Source organism: Oncorhynchus mykiss, chromosome 5, assembly GCF_057628025.1.
Source record: "Oncorhynchus mykiss isolate SJ-2025 chromosome 5, ASM5762802v1, whole genome shotgun sequence".
Classification (NCBI taxonomy): domain Eukaryota; kingdom Metazoa; phylum Chordata; class Actinopteri; order Salmoniformes; family Salmonidae; genus Oncorhynchus; species Oncorhynchus mykiss.
In genome coordinates, this window is record NC_143026.1 from 66002168 (window position 1) to 66016693 (window position 14526).

Genomic DNA, 14526 nt, shown 5'->3' on the forward strand with positions numbered 1-14526 from the left:
AAAAACACACATAAACATAACATGTCTGTAATAATGCCCTTTTGTGGTGAAAACTCAGGTCCAGCCAATCAGAATGTCTCCCCAGTGGGTGGGCCTATGCCCTCCAAGGTCCACACATGGCTGCACCCCTGCCCAGTCATGTGAAATCCATTAGTGCCTAATTAATTTATTTCAATTTCCTTATATGAACTGTAACTCAGTAAAATCTTCTACATTTTTATTTTTGTTCAGTATTATTTTAAGGTCATTGCAGAGCAAGGCCCTAAAACTTGTAAAATACTCCAGCCACCCAATCCATATTGTTCTCTCTGCTACCGCACTGCAAGCGGTACCGATGCACCAAGTCTGTCTCCTGTTGCCTAGCCCTACCTACCCCTACTTATATGTACATATCTAACTCAATTACCTCGTACCCCTTGCACATCGACTCGGTACCAGTATCTTGTGTATATAGCTACGTTATAATTAATTATTTGTTGTGTTTATTCCGTGTGTTATTTTTCTATTGTTACATTTTTCTCCCTGTGTTGTTGGGTAGTAAGCATTTCACTGTTGTTCTACACCTGTTGTTCACGAAGCATGTGACAAATCATTTGATCTGATTTTGATAAACATCCGCTACTGGTTGGATTCTAGCCTTCTTAGGTTATGAACAGTTTTATCATTTGCTGCTTTATCGATTCTCTCACAATCTTATCTTCCGTCTTCTCTTCTCTCCCCCTTTCTCTTCTCCCCATTAGCTCTAGGTCTGAGGAACCCTCTGGCGGTGCAGGGGGCGTACCCCCCCGGGGCGTTTGGCCTGCCCCCTCCAGGGGTGAATGGGGATCTGGCGGGGGCAGCAGCAGCCTATGGGGCTGGGCTCCACCTGGTCTCCCCCCAGATAAATGGCTCTGCAGCCGCAGCAGCAGCTGGATACGGACGATCAGCAGTGGTGAGAGAGTGATGAAGTGGAAGGAAAGAAAGCGCTTTCATATTCTTCATCCAATATATATTGGATGAACAATAAATATGTAATCAGTATGTGCATATATATATATATATATATATATATATATATATATATGCACATACTGATTACATATTTATTGTTCATCCAATTGCATGACTTCATACACCAATTATATCTCCTTATGGAATGTTATACTTCACTGTGGGAAAACACTCTAAATCTACTATGTGATTTTGAGAAGGATTTCTGGGAGGTTGACTTGTGACTGCTCTGTCAGATGCCTGAGCTAACATATGTTCTTTGTCCCTGTCCCCCAGGTGGGTTATGAGTCTCCTCACCCCCACATGAGGGTCCCAGGGTTACCCGCCAGCCTGCAGTCTGCTGTCTCAGGAAAACCGTGAGTACTGTTCTCTCTGCCTCTGCTACCACAACCTCTTATACGGTCACCACACCCTCTTTATTCTCTGAACACAATTACACTGTTATAAAACAGTCTTCATATTCCTCTGTTGTTATTGTAGGGTTTTATAGTTGGAGGTTAACCTCAAGCTTCAGCCTTGTAAAGTAACAACTATACTTCTCCTCCTCCCTTCTCCCTCTCTCCAGTGCTTACTCTGTCCATTCTCTCCCTTCTCCCTCTCTCCAGTGCTTACTCTGTCCATTCTCTCCCTTCTCCCTCTCTCCAGTGCTTACTCTGTCCATTCTCTCCCTTCTCCCTCTCTCCAGTGCTTACTCTGTCCATTCTCTCCCTTCTCCCTCTCTCCAGTACTTACTCTGTCCATTCTCTCCCTTCTCCCTCTCTCCAGTACTTACTCTGTCCATTCTCTCCCTTCTCCCTCTCTCCAGTGCTTACTCTGTCCATTCTCTCCCTTCTCCCTCTCTCCAGTGCTTACTCTGTCCATTCTCTCCCTTCTCCCTCTCTCCAGTGCTTACTCTGTCCATTCTCTCCCTTCTCCCTCTCTCCAGTGCTTACTCTGTCCATTCTCTCCCTTCTCCCTCTCTCCAGTGCTTACTCTGTCCATTCTCTCCCTTCTCCCTCTCTCCAGTGCTTACTCTGTCCATTCTCTCCCTTCTCCCTCTCTCCAGTGCTTACTCTGTCCATTCTCTCCCTTCTCCCTCTCTCCAGTACTTACTCTGTCCATTCTCTCCCTTCTCCCTCTCTCCAGTGCCTACTCTGTCCATTCTCTCCCTTCTCCCTCTCTCCAGTGCTTACTCTGTCCATTCTCTCCCTTCTCCCTCTCTCCAGTGCTTACTCTTTCCACGTCAGTGCGGATGGACAGATGCAGCCAGTTCCTTTCCCTCCGGATGCTCTGCTGGGCCCGGGCATCCCACGACATGCCCGTCAGATCCACACTCTGAACCACGGAGAGGTGGTGTGTGCCGTCACCATCAGCACCTCCACACGCCACGTCTACACCGGCGGCAAGGGCTGTGTCAAGGTGTGGGACATCAGCCAGCCTGGCAGCAAGAGTGCCATGGCCCAGCTCGACTGTCTGGTGAGTGGACGGACACCAAACACACACACACACTGACAGTGGTCATAGATGGATAGCTACAGATGCACTGACAAAGATCAACGAAGGGGGTGGGGAGAGCGAGAGGATGGACTCACTTAAACACTGGTCACATAGGCAGTTAAAAGTATACAGAGACAGGCAGTTGTTTTAATGCTCTCCAGTGTCCATATAAAATACTTTTCTTGAAGGGCAATGTTCCTGGGTTGTAATTTCTTCCCCTGGTGGTACTGCTGAGGCTGCATTACTGATGTTACACTCCTGAGAGGACTCATTTTTGCTGCTGTGGATTTTATGTTGCTCATTTCACACAGTCCCATGTTTCACACCTTAATTACTGAGTTCTTTTCTCTGTTACCCAATCAGAATAGGGATAACTACATCCGTTCCTGCAAGCTCCTCCCTGATGGGCGGACCCTCATTGTTGGAGGCGAGGCCAGCACGTTGTCAATCTGGGACTTGGCCACACCTACTCCCCGCATCAAGGCGGAGTTGACGTCTTCTGCCCCGGCCTGCTATGCTCTGGCCATCTCCCCTGACAACAAGGTCTGCTTCTCCTGCTGCAGCGACGGAAACATTGTAGTCTGGGACCTGCACAACCAGACCCTGGTCAGGTAAGAGGAGGAGGAGGTGGTTAGGAGGGGTATAGGGAGAGATATCGTAGTCTGGGACCTGCACAACCAGACCCTGGTCAGGTAAGAGGAGGAGGAGGAGGTGGTTAGGAGGGGTATAGGGGGAAACATCATGGTTTGTGACCTGCACAACCAGATACTGGTCAGGTAAGAGGAGGAGATTGGGAGGGTAGGGCAGGGCAGGAGAGAGAGGGAGGAGAGCTCAGGATTGGAGGCTATAGACCAGGAGTCTCAAACAAGTTGATTGTGAGCTACCAGTAGCTCGCAGCCCACCTATGAGTTGCTCACCAAACAATTCTGAAAGCACAGGCAATTTCCACATGTTCCAGTGCAAACTGTCATTAACAAATCTCACAAGTATCAGACACCGCAAGTTCCCAGCTACTATCTAATCAACATTGATATTATCCCACCCCTCGTTAATCACTATTGGCTTAAAAAGCCAAACCTAACACTATCTGCCAATTCATTTCCAGCAATATTGCCCGTCTGTTTGTGTTGCGTGCGTTTGTCTATCACTCTGTGTAGCTAGTTGATGTGATAAGTCTTGTTTGTTGACAGAAATACTTTCCCTAAAACCGTCTCAATTAAATGTTAACTGCAAAGTAGTAAGTATATCGTGAGTAAGTATATCATTTGTATCCATTATTTTTTAATTGCAGACTTTGCTATGAAATGTGCAGTGGAAGTACAGAACCATGCTAGACGGCACATTCCTCACTCGCTAGATGTGCAATTAAAGGAGAATTAAACGCAACAATCTAAATGTGTTCATGTTCAGAAAATCCAATTTCATTGTTTCTCTATGAACAATTGTAATTTTGAGTGTAAAACAAGGACAAATCAAACTGAGAAAACATAATTTGGGAAGATATAAAACAGAATTTGGGGAAATAATCACAGATTAGTGTTGTTAATTAACCCCCTCTGAAATTGAATTAGCATAATACAAAAATCAGTCAGTTTAACCATTATTTTACCTGGTATATTGGCAGAAAACGGTGCACTACCTTTTCTTGTACGCTAAGGATCTGGGGAAAAGTTTCAGGGGAGAGGAGAAAAATCTGCCTATGAAAGCTAGCTTTTTTTTTTTAAGTATCTCTCATGCTAGAGAAGGTTGTGAGAACCCTGCTATAGACTATGGATTACATCTGAATGGCTAGGTGTTGATGTGATCTTTATGCTACCCAGGCAGTTCCAGGGTCACACTGACGGGGCCAGCTGTATTGACATCTCCAACGATGGGACCAAACTGTGGACGGGGGGGCTGGACAACACAGTACGCTGCTGGGACCTGAGAGAGGGACGACAGCTGCAGCAGCACGACTTCACCTCACAGGTACTGACATCAAAGGAGACCTTGTGAGAATAGCTGAGATTAGATCAGGGCCAATGGCCACATTGTTTCTCAGAGTATAATGTTTTTTTGCTGTGAGAAAAGAGCCATTTTATTCATAGCTTTAATTTTTACACATAAGAGTATGCATGAAGCCTAGTGGTTAGGGCATTAGGCCAGTAACTGAAAGGTTGCCAGTTCGAATCCCCAAATCAACAAGGTGAAAAATCTGACGTTCTGTCCTTGAGCAAGGCAGTTAACCCCCTACAAAAACAGCAACAACAGCTCCCTGACCTACCAATGTGGCCCTGCACATGATTCTGATTCAGAGTGATTGGCTCAAGTTTCCGTTGGAACTTATGTACAAATGATAATAAAAATACCGGGTGGCGCAGTGGTCTAAGGCAGTGCTAGCTGTGCCACCAGATATTCTGGGTTCGAGCCCAAGCTCTGTCGCAGCCGGCCACAATCGGGAGGTCCATGGAACCACGCACAATTGGCCCAGCGTCGTCCGGGTTAGGGAGGGTTTGGCCGGCAGGGATATCCTTGTCTCATCGCGCACTAGTGACTCCTGTGGCGGGCCGGGCGCACTGCACGCTGACCAGGTCGCCAGGTGTACGGTGATTCCTCCGACACATTGGTGAGGCTGGCTTCCGGGTTGGATGTTCATTGTGTCAAGAAGCAGTGCAGCTAGGTTGGGTTGTGTTTCGGGGGACGCATGGCTCTCTACTTTCGCCTCTCCCGAGTCCGTACGGGAGTTGCAGAGATGAGACAAATGTAAAAAAGACAAAGACCTCATGACTAGTTAAGACTTACCAGCAGGCGTCTTGATAATAGATAAAGGCAGTGAGTAACTGGCGCAGGGACCATTGACAATTGCTTTGGAATTGTTGAAAGAATGTTTTTTTTTATATCTATATGATCAATCCATAAATCTAGACCTGCATGCAACTGTAGGCATATCTCTTGCGCTTTTGACAATGATTTCACATGAGGCCTATTTCACATATGCCTAAATTACTTGAGTCTTTCTTTCATCATGTTACATACATCACAGTATTTCAAGCTATCCCTATGGAAAGCAATTTCATGCTGTTAATTTTTGTAGCCATCTAGGGCCTATGTTAACTTAGATTGTTTTCGATGAAATTATAGACCTTTCAAACGTATGCAACATTATCGGCAAGTGACTTGATGCCAACTGTGCCACAGTGATGTAATAGCTGTTAAATAGGGGCGATGAGTTTGTTGATATATCAATATTACACTTAACAACCATCAGAATTGGTTAAACAAAGGTTATGCACGCCAATATATTAAGCAAGAATTAAGAGTAGGCAAAGTGATGGTGTCTGGTGAAAATTCTATCAAACGTTTGACCATTGCAGCAGTCACATTCACGTGGTTGTCTGAAACGTGCTGTGGAGTTCACACCTGGCCATGATGCCTCATCGCGATTAGTTATTCCCCATTTGCAACAGTGTCATTGAGCGTCGTCACTATCTTTCCTTTGCGGTACCTCAAACTGTTGTGATTACCAGCTGAGAAACGTTTACGTTTAGATTTCACTCCTGTCTCTTGGAGTTTGTCTGAGCAGTGTCTTAACATCATCCTAAAACCTACTCTGAGCTGGGAGTGTTTTTAGTCTTCAAACAGGTTTTAATAGGATTCCTAGGACTTTCTCTGAGACGCTTTGTGGATACGGCCCTGTACTGCATTTCACTGGCCTGTCACTCCTCTCTGTATCACTTCACACATGATGATGATCTTTGTCAGATGTGTAATCAGCTTTCTCTCTTTGTTCCATTCCCTCCCTCCAGATCTTCTCTCTGGGCTACTGTCCTACAGGAGAGTGGCTGGCAGTGGGCATGGAGAGCAGTAATGTAGAAGTGCTGCACGTCTCCAAACCAGACAAGTATCAGCTGCACCTCCACGAGAGCTGTGTGCTCTCACTCAAGTTCGCCTACTGTGGTACGTGCCACACTCCTAATTGTTCCATTCAAATGTTTTCTTGCGTAATCTCAAGGACAAAACTATCCTGAAATGACTCTGAGGCTCACACGGCACCAGTCCCTTTCTTTCTCCCTCTATGCGACCGACTAGCAATCCCTTTGTCATGCTACATCTCCTCTGCCCAGAGTTTTCATCTCCCTTTGTGTGTCTCTTTGGTTCTGCAGGTAAATGGTTTGTGAGCACAGGCAAAGATAACCTCCTGAACGCATGGCGGACACCCTATGGATCAAGCATATTCCAGGTCTGGGATTTGATGCACTCTCTCTAGAGAAATGCTAAGAGTATATTTCAAGTGCATTTGTTGTTATTTAAGCCATTTATACTGTTTGTCTTTAGCTCAGTAGTTACTGTATCAGGATTATATAAACCACTTTGTTTTGAAAGTGTAATGTAAGTGCAATACAGTATCTCTGTCAGTGGGTGTAACTGGTCTCCTTTCTTTTTGTTTCTCAAGTCAAAGGAGTCGTCTTCGGTGCTCAGCTGTGACATCTCCCCCGATGACCAGTTCATTGTGACGGGCTCCGGTGACAAGAAGGCCACTGTGTACGAAGTTATCTACTGAGGAAGGAGCGCTCTGATTGGATAAAGTGGGGGCGAGGCTCCCTTGGTGCCCCAAGGACTGTAAAGAGAGTGGCGGGTGTCGTGGAGACCAGAGACACACGTTGTACTTTGTTGTTTTGTTTACGTTTGTAAAGGATTCAGATGAGGGCGAAGTCAGATCTCTGGAACTTTGACCTTTAAAAAAATGCTCTGAGAAAAAGCTGGTAGTCTAGCGACACAATGCGGGATTCTTCCAAAGACCTGTTTTTTTTCCTCTCGTTTTGTTACCTTTTTTCCTGTTTTTAACAAAATGAAACCTCTGTAGTAAACAAAACATTTGCGAAAAGAAAATCTTTTTTTTTTGCCTTTTGAATTCTTGACGAGCAGTAGGACCATGGTGTGTGTGTGTGTGTGCGCGCCGAGGGAGATAAGGGTTTGTAAGGGCTGTGTGGAGGGGGGTTAGATTCAGCAGCAATATGGTTGTATTATATTATACATGGTGAAAGGACATACCACTACCCAGGATATGAAACTATAATGTCCGTGTTCAAGGTATTCTGCGATTTCAGGGAAATGGCTACTTACTCCAAGTCGACAACGACATTAGTGTTTTCTATTGTATTTGTAGGGTACATAGACAGGTATTTTCACTACTACATTGTGACCTTTGAACTCGGTGTATATATATGAACTGTAAATAAAGCTCTAAAGGCAAAAAAAAGAACGTAGGTTGGATTTGCTTAGAGCCAGGGAGAAAAATAAATTGTGCTACTATTGAAAAACGAATTGTATGATTTAATTTGTATGATATTTCCTTTTTAGTTTTGAGTATCTAATTTGAATTGCATATTCCCAAGAGAAGCAGGGCTGTGACTAACCACATAGGACTGATCGGTCTGGGAAGATCTCTGCAGCCACACAGCTCAGTGGGAGTTTTGATATGGGTCTGTCTGCTGGTTTTTAATGTCATTGTCTCCCTGTGTCCCAAACTGGAAATGGAGCCGAGTAGGACTCGCCTCTAACTTCAGTGTCCTCTCAACCTCCCCCTCCCATATACACACCCGGTGTACTCTCTATATCGTGTAGCTCTGCTCAGAACAGCCTCAACCATGAGTAGGGCTCATATCCAAAGGTGGACATGGTCCAGGAGTGGGCAGTTCTGCCTGTGTACAGATGGATGATAACGCAATGTGTTCAAAGCTACTGTGTGACCCCTGTAAATCTGAATGGTCTGATGAGTGTACATGTTGAGAGATGTCATGGAGGCCCTCCAGGGCCATGTCTTATAACGAACTCTCATTATGATCTATGGGCAACGTCTACCTGGAGGAGTTGGTGATGATTGAGGTGGATGTTACCACATTCTCTAGAAGGGGAAGATGGGGAGCCAGTGCGTGGCCAAGGGAAGGACCTGTGGGGCAGGTGAAAGACCTCCGGGAGTGCTGTGGGTGGGATGGTCTGGGGGAGTGGGAGAGTTCATTTAGCATGGCCCTGTGCCCTGGGTGTGCAGAGTTCCATTGGTCCTTAAGTGAACTCTCCACCCACCTGAGGCTCCGGGCCATGCAAAATGAACTAGCCCATTGATGTGGGCGATGTAATGAGACTAATAAACTATTTTGTATGGTTCATGGTGTTTTCCTAGTTCATACTGCACTGCATGTCTTCAACATTCAAAACTGCATTCAAGAAGAAACACTCAAACGGATACTGGCACTTAAAAGATTAACACAACTTTTTTATTTATTTTTCTCATTTCTTTTACAACGACATTGAAAATGCGTCAGGAAGGTAAACACGGAGCATTTAAAAGTTCCATCGCTTTCAAAAGAGAACAGCTTTAAAACTTAAAAGTAATTCACTGTAGGAACAGCGAAAGCATAGGCAGCGGATATGGTTTTACTGACAGTGAGCGGAGAGGGAGCCTGTCTGTGGCTGACAGGCAGTGAGAGGGTGGGGGAGGGAGGAAGGGGGAGGCAGGCATCTTATACTGTACACTTCCCACTGTCTCCACCTTTCCCCAAACATGGCCACAAAACGACCCAACACCTGCTGCTCTATACTGACAGACTTAACAAACACTGAAATTGCATTACACACTGACTGAAAACATACTAAAGTACAGTTATCACTTCTGCTTGAAACAGGAACAAAAACAGGAATCAGAAGAAGCCTTCCCCAAAATGGAAGGCCAGTTTCAGGGCCCTTGTGTTGTGAAAGGGTAGTGGAGTCCACTGCCTATCACCATCACCGAGGGGAAGGACATCAGAAGTTTAAAAAAAATTAAAAAGTAAATAAAAATACAAATATATTTCCCACTTGGTCATGGAGTGTATCCCTCTTGCTCTCAAAGGCCAGAGTACAGGCGTAGGCAACCATAGCCTCTTAAAACAAAGCAACCACTACTGAAACGTAGCATGAGCATGACTTAAACATTTTTTTTGACACATCTATCGAAGCAGGGTTTTGCAATATACATAATATAATTTCCTTATTTGCCACACATTGGAGCATGTCGTATAATACAGGGAAGTTAAATGAGCATTAAGCAGTGAGCAGTCTCAGGAGAACAATCTAATCTATTGGTAAGTATTAAGATGAACAGCGCAGTGTTGCTCTCGTCTGTTCAGTGTTTGTGGCACAGGGGCCCGCTGAGACTCAGATTGACTCTGCTCATTAAGCGCTGCTTTTGTGAGACAAAAATAAAATAGATATTAGGGGAGTGAGACGGGGAGCGCTACTATTAATACTTAATTGGGTGCGAGGCTGTGTGCGTGTGTCTATCTCTGTGTTTTGGGTATATCTCTGGGACAGAGCTCCAGCACGGCCCAGTCCAAGCCGGCTCAGGGTGCTAGCTTGCCACTCCTGACACCCCTGGCTAGGGAGCTGTGGCGCAGTGTTGGCCTCATTAAGGGTTCCACTGTCTGACTAATGAATCGATTGTCTGGTATCTGTGCTCCTCGCTGCAGCTCCCAGAGTGGCACACTCCTCTGGGGTTTCCCTTCCGCTGAGCTCTTAATCAGGAAACGGCACTAATTACCCTCCTCCTCTCCCCCTTCCTTCCTTCTCTCGTTATCTGTAGCCCTCTCACGCTCCCTCTACCTTGCTCTTTATCTCTCCGCCTTCTCTTGCTCTCTTTCTATCCCGCCTCATTCTCAGGCTTAAATGGGTGCAGGAATGAGGAGCTAGCTGAGATTGGGAGGGGGGGAGGCTGTTGTAGTAGGGTCATTTGAGCGCTGGAGCCAGAAAGCATTGCTTCTGTACAAAAGAGCCATGGTTGCCCCCACCTGCCCTGCTGTAGGCCTTGAGTTGGTCCCCCCTACTCCCCACCCAGCCAAGCCCCCCCACCCCTCTGAAAATCCCTCACCCCCCTTATTTCCTGTTCTCAGTAGACCACCTCATACACGGTGGCCTTCTTGTCTCCAGAGCCGGTCACTATGTACTTATCATCTGGTGACACGTCACAACTCAGGACCGATGAGGACTCCTTGGACTGAGAGAGGGAGAGACAGAGGAAAAAGGTGTTAAAAATCAGTGACTCATCCAAGAACACTGTTAAAATTAGAGGTGAACCTGCCAGAGCCTGGTTAGTAGGTGTAATAACACTCCAGTTACACACCTCCACTTAGCTACGTGAAATTGAGTCTAAACAGAGACGGAGACTGAGGTCACAGACAGTATGAGAGGTTCAGTGAGAGACCGACGTGTTTACTCAGGAACACACATCAGTCTGGGAATAAACACACTTCCACCAATTTTTCCGTAGTGGTAGTTGAGTGACAGTGATGAGGAGAGATCTCCCCGAGGGTCCCACATGGCACCACATATCCCTGCTCTACTCAGGAAACTCTTTCACCACTCACATCTCATGTCTCCATGTTCGTCCACAATAGAGTTGTCTCCTCATAGCTCAAAATGCCCTAATAACACTAGTGTGTATTACCACCTAGATTTATTTTGTATTTTTTAATTGAATATTTAAAACATACAATATACTTGCAGTGAAGCCGCTCAACAACTACATCACACCAGTCATCTAACAGACTCCCATCCAGAGTGACACACAGAATCAACCAGGGAAAAAAGACAAAGGAAAACAGAAAACAACAATGAGAAAAACAAAAGACATCAAGGACAACAAAAATCATAACAGCAAGGCCAACTGAATATATTTGAGTGCCACTATGGCACTATTTACGTGTGTGTGTCTGTGCACATTGGTGCATTTGAATGAGAGTGTGTATATGCATGTGTACAAACACCTGCACAGCATCAGCCTCAGGCAAACAGGCATTAGCTGTAACAACACTTCCCCTCAGTGTCATTCAAACTTACTTTTTATGTTTTATTTGGACTTTATTTAAAAAAAAACTATCTTCGATCGTCAGCTTCCCTCAGCTCATCCCACCTATCTCTGCTGGCCATCCTCCTTGGATATATCTTTCAGCTATGCTGTGATGTATAACATAGATTGAAAATGTATTTAATCGAATGGAATCCACAGATTGCTAATTGAAGACAAATACTTTTACTAAGAGTATTAGTATATTAGTAATTGACTGATTCGGTCTCTCCAGATCTCACAACAATACTATTTCTAGGGTTAATTTTAGACCAGAAACAGGCAACCTGAGGGCAATACCAAAATAAATGGTCTATTGATTCTGTATCCTCGCATCAAAATCTGCAGAGCAGTGATGCTTGTATGCCCCAAATATTCAACATTTTGTTGGAGGCAAGAATTATACATAATAATTTTAGATGAAAAACACAAATTCTTGAATCATCTTATATATCAATTCATACACCCTGTATCATGGAATCGGTACATCGAAAATCTCACCCCAACTATTTTGCAATCTGTATGGCGCAGCTGTCAACATCCTGGTCCTCAAATTAAACTGGTATACTTTCCTATTTTTTATTCTTCCGCCAGTTTAGATCCTTTATATTGGGTAGAATGAAACCTTAATTTAAATAGGAAAGTCAGTTAAGAACAAATTCTTATTTACAATGACAACCTACCCCGACCAAACCCTAACGACGCTGGGCCAATTGTGCGCCGCCTTATGGGACTCCCAATCAGAGACGGTTGTGATACAGCCTGTAATCGAACCAGGGTCTGTAGTGACGCCTCTAGCACTGAGATGCAGTGCCTTAGACCACTGCGCAACTTAGGACTCAATTTTTGGGGTAATGCTGTAATCAATTGGTTGTAATCTTGGATTGAGCAGACCTTCCCATACAATTCTGATAACTCCATGAAACACAACTCTACCATTCCGATTTACTAAATCATTTTAAAACAAAATACTATTTTCAAACGTCTTTCCCATACATACAGGTATTTTATCAATCAGCACATTCGGGTTGATAATATTTGTTGTAACATTTGTTCTATCTTTTCAGGGGGAGGAAATTGAAATTGAAGCCAGCTCTGCAATGCTTGTTTGAAAAAGAGAGACAAGTGAGTAAACTGAGATATGACTAAGGAGTTAATCAGGACATTTTTCCATAAATAGACCTCTCCATGGTTGCAGGGTCTTGTCTATTTTTACAAGTTTTCTATTGAAATTCATTGTGGAGACCTCGTTTATATATTTTGTGATATGAATACCAAGTATGTCTACTTCACCGTCAGCCCATTTTATAGGTAAACTGCATGGCAATGTAAAAGTTCCAATATGTAATATTGTACACTTATTATAATTAATGTTTAGTCCAGAGAGTCCAGAAAAGTTATCTAGATCTTTAATGAGACTTTGCAGGGATCTAGCTTGCGGACTTAATATAAATTTGAGTCATCGGCATACATGGACACTTCTGTTTTTAAGCCTTGGATTTCTAATCCTCTAATGTTGTTATTGGATCTGATTTTAATAGCTAGCCTTTCAATGGCAACAACAAATAGATATGTTGACAGCAGACACCCTTGTTTTACTCCTCTTGACAATTCAAAACTCTGAGAAGTAGCCGCTATTTATTATTTTACACCTGGGGTTGCTTTACATTACCTTTACCCATTTTATGAGAGAATCACTGAAATTGAAAAAATCCAGGCTTTTATAAATAAAATCCAGTCTTACTTTATCAAAGGCCTGTTTCATGAGCTTCTATTATTTATCGTACTTGCCGTATATTATCTCCAATGTATCGTCCATGTTAAAAACCTGTCTGATCAGGATGAACAATACCTGGTAAAACCTTTTTAATTCTGAGTGCTATGCATTTTGTTAGTATTTTTGCATCACAACATTGAAGTGTAAGAGGCCTCCAGTTTTTAAGATAGACTGGATCTTTATATTTGTCATTTTGGGTCTTGTTTTAATAATAGTGAAATCAGACCTTCCTGCTGAGTACCTGACAGACTACCATTTCTATAGGAGTAGTTAAAACAAGCTAACAATGGAGCTTTGAGTACATCAAAAAAGGCTTGATTTACCTCTACCAGTGTGCCATCAAGCCCTGTGGTTTTTCCAGACTGAAAGGATTTAATAGCCTCTAAAAGTTAATTTGGCCTTGGCACTGATCTTTCTGTACATTTGTTAATTAAAAAAAATATATATATATTATTTTTTTTAAGAATTCCTTACAGTAATCGTCATTCAGTGGGTGAGGATGAGATGGAAAAGAGAACATCTGCTTAAAGTATTTAGCTTCCTCTTTGGTGCATTTTCTCCATATTCCATCCAGTTTGCTTTATTTTCGTAATATATTACATTTGATTGTTCTTGAATAAGTTCCTCCAGTTCTTTTGTTTTTCCTCTAACTTATTTTGTATCTCTGTAGTATTGTTCTTATTGCTATTTACCTGTACTATTAGTACATGTGTTTCCCTTGTTAATCTTGTCTTCTTAGACAGAAACTGCTTTTTTATTATTGATGAATATTGAATTGAATGACCTCTGAAGGTACATTTAAAGGTATCCCAAACAATAAGGGGATTTGCTGAACCAATATTGTACTGGAAAAATCAGTTATACATTATTTTGCTTAGTTAAAAATAAATTGTCCTCCAGTAAACTTTGATTACATTTCCAATATTTCAGTCCATGTGGAAATTCTATAAGAGTTATGTGAAGGCAAATTAGATGATGATCCAATCGCATTCTGTCTCCTATTAAAACTTTTTTCACCTTTGATGCAAGAGAGAAATAGGCAAGAAAGTAGTAGCTTGAATAAGTCTCCTCCATGTATATCTCACTAGTTCGGGTATAGATGTATTCACTGAATCAAAATAGGGCACAAAATATACTATTTTTTTTACACAATAAATCGGTATAGTCAATCTATTATGGCATTTCTGATGGAACCATTCTCTACTTTTGAGAAAATTACCAAGTCATTAAAAGGGTTTTAGATCATCCCAGTAATGGTAATTGCTCCACAAAGTTTCATAACAGACAATGGTGCGTGTAACATTTCTTCTTCATGTCTGACAGGCAGAGTGGTGTGTCTCCCCAGGTTCTTAACCTACGTGGTTCAGCTGTACTCTCAGCATTACTAATCACAGCTTTCAGCACCACAGAAACACAGGGGCTGACT

The 14526-nt window shown here is 43.3% G+C and overlaps 2 protein-coding genes across 14 annotated transcripts in view; one reads left to right on the forward strand and one right to left on the reverse strand.

Annotated features, from left to right (window-relative positions):
* The window catches only part of tle2a (TLE family member 2, transcriptional corepressor a), a 48405-nt gene extending 39795 nt beyond the window's left edge, over positions 1-8610 (forward strand). For 4 of the 7 annotated variants that reach the window (XM_036978076.2, XM_090235575.1, XM_090235578.1 and 1 more), the window contains exons 13-20: positions 741-931; positions 1267-1346; positions 2196-2445; positions 2830-3077; positions 4287-4434; positions 6252-6402; positions 6609-6685; positions 6899-8610. In XM_036978076.2, the coding sequence (XP_036833971.2) occupies positions 741-931; positions 1267-1346; positions 2196-2445; positions 2830-3077; positions 4287-4434; positions 6252-6402; positions 6609-6685; positions 6899-7006 (1253 nt within the window). In that variant the 3' untranslated portion in view covers positions 7007-8610. Of the gene's footprint in view, positions 1-740; positions 932-1266; positions 1347-1555; positions 2446-2829; positions 3078-4286; positions 4435-6251; positions 6403-6608; positions 6686-6898 lie in introns of all 7 variants that reach the window. The other 3 variants (XR_016496240.1, XR_016496239.1, XR_016496241.1) reach the window with 1 other exon arrangement.
* Positions 8611-8698: 88 nt separating this feature from the next.
* Positions 8699-14526, reverse strand: part of LOC110524326 (transducin-like enhancer protein 4) — a 74364-nt gene continuing 68536 nt past the window's right edge. For all 7 annotated transcript variants that reach the window (XR_016496242.1, XM_036978078.2, XM_090235579.1 and 4 more), the window contains one exon: positions 8699-10474. Coding sequence is in view for 6 of the 7 variants with exons in the window: in XM_036978078.2 (XP_036833973.2) it covers positions 10367-10474 (108 nt within the window). In the remaining variant the exon portion in view is untranslated. The remainder of the gene's footprint in view (positions 10475-14526) is intronic.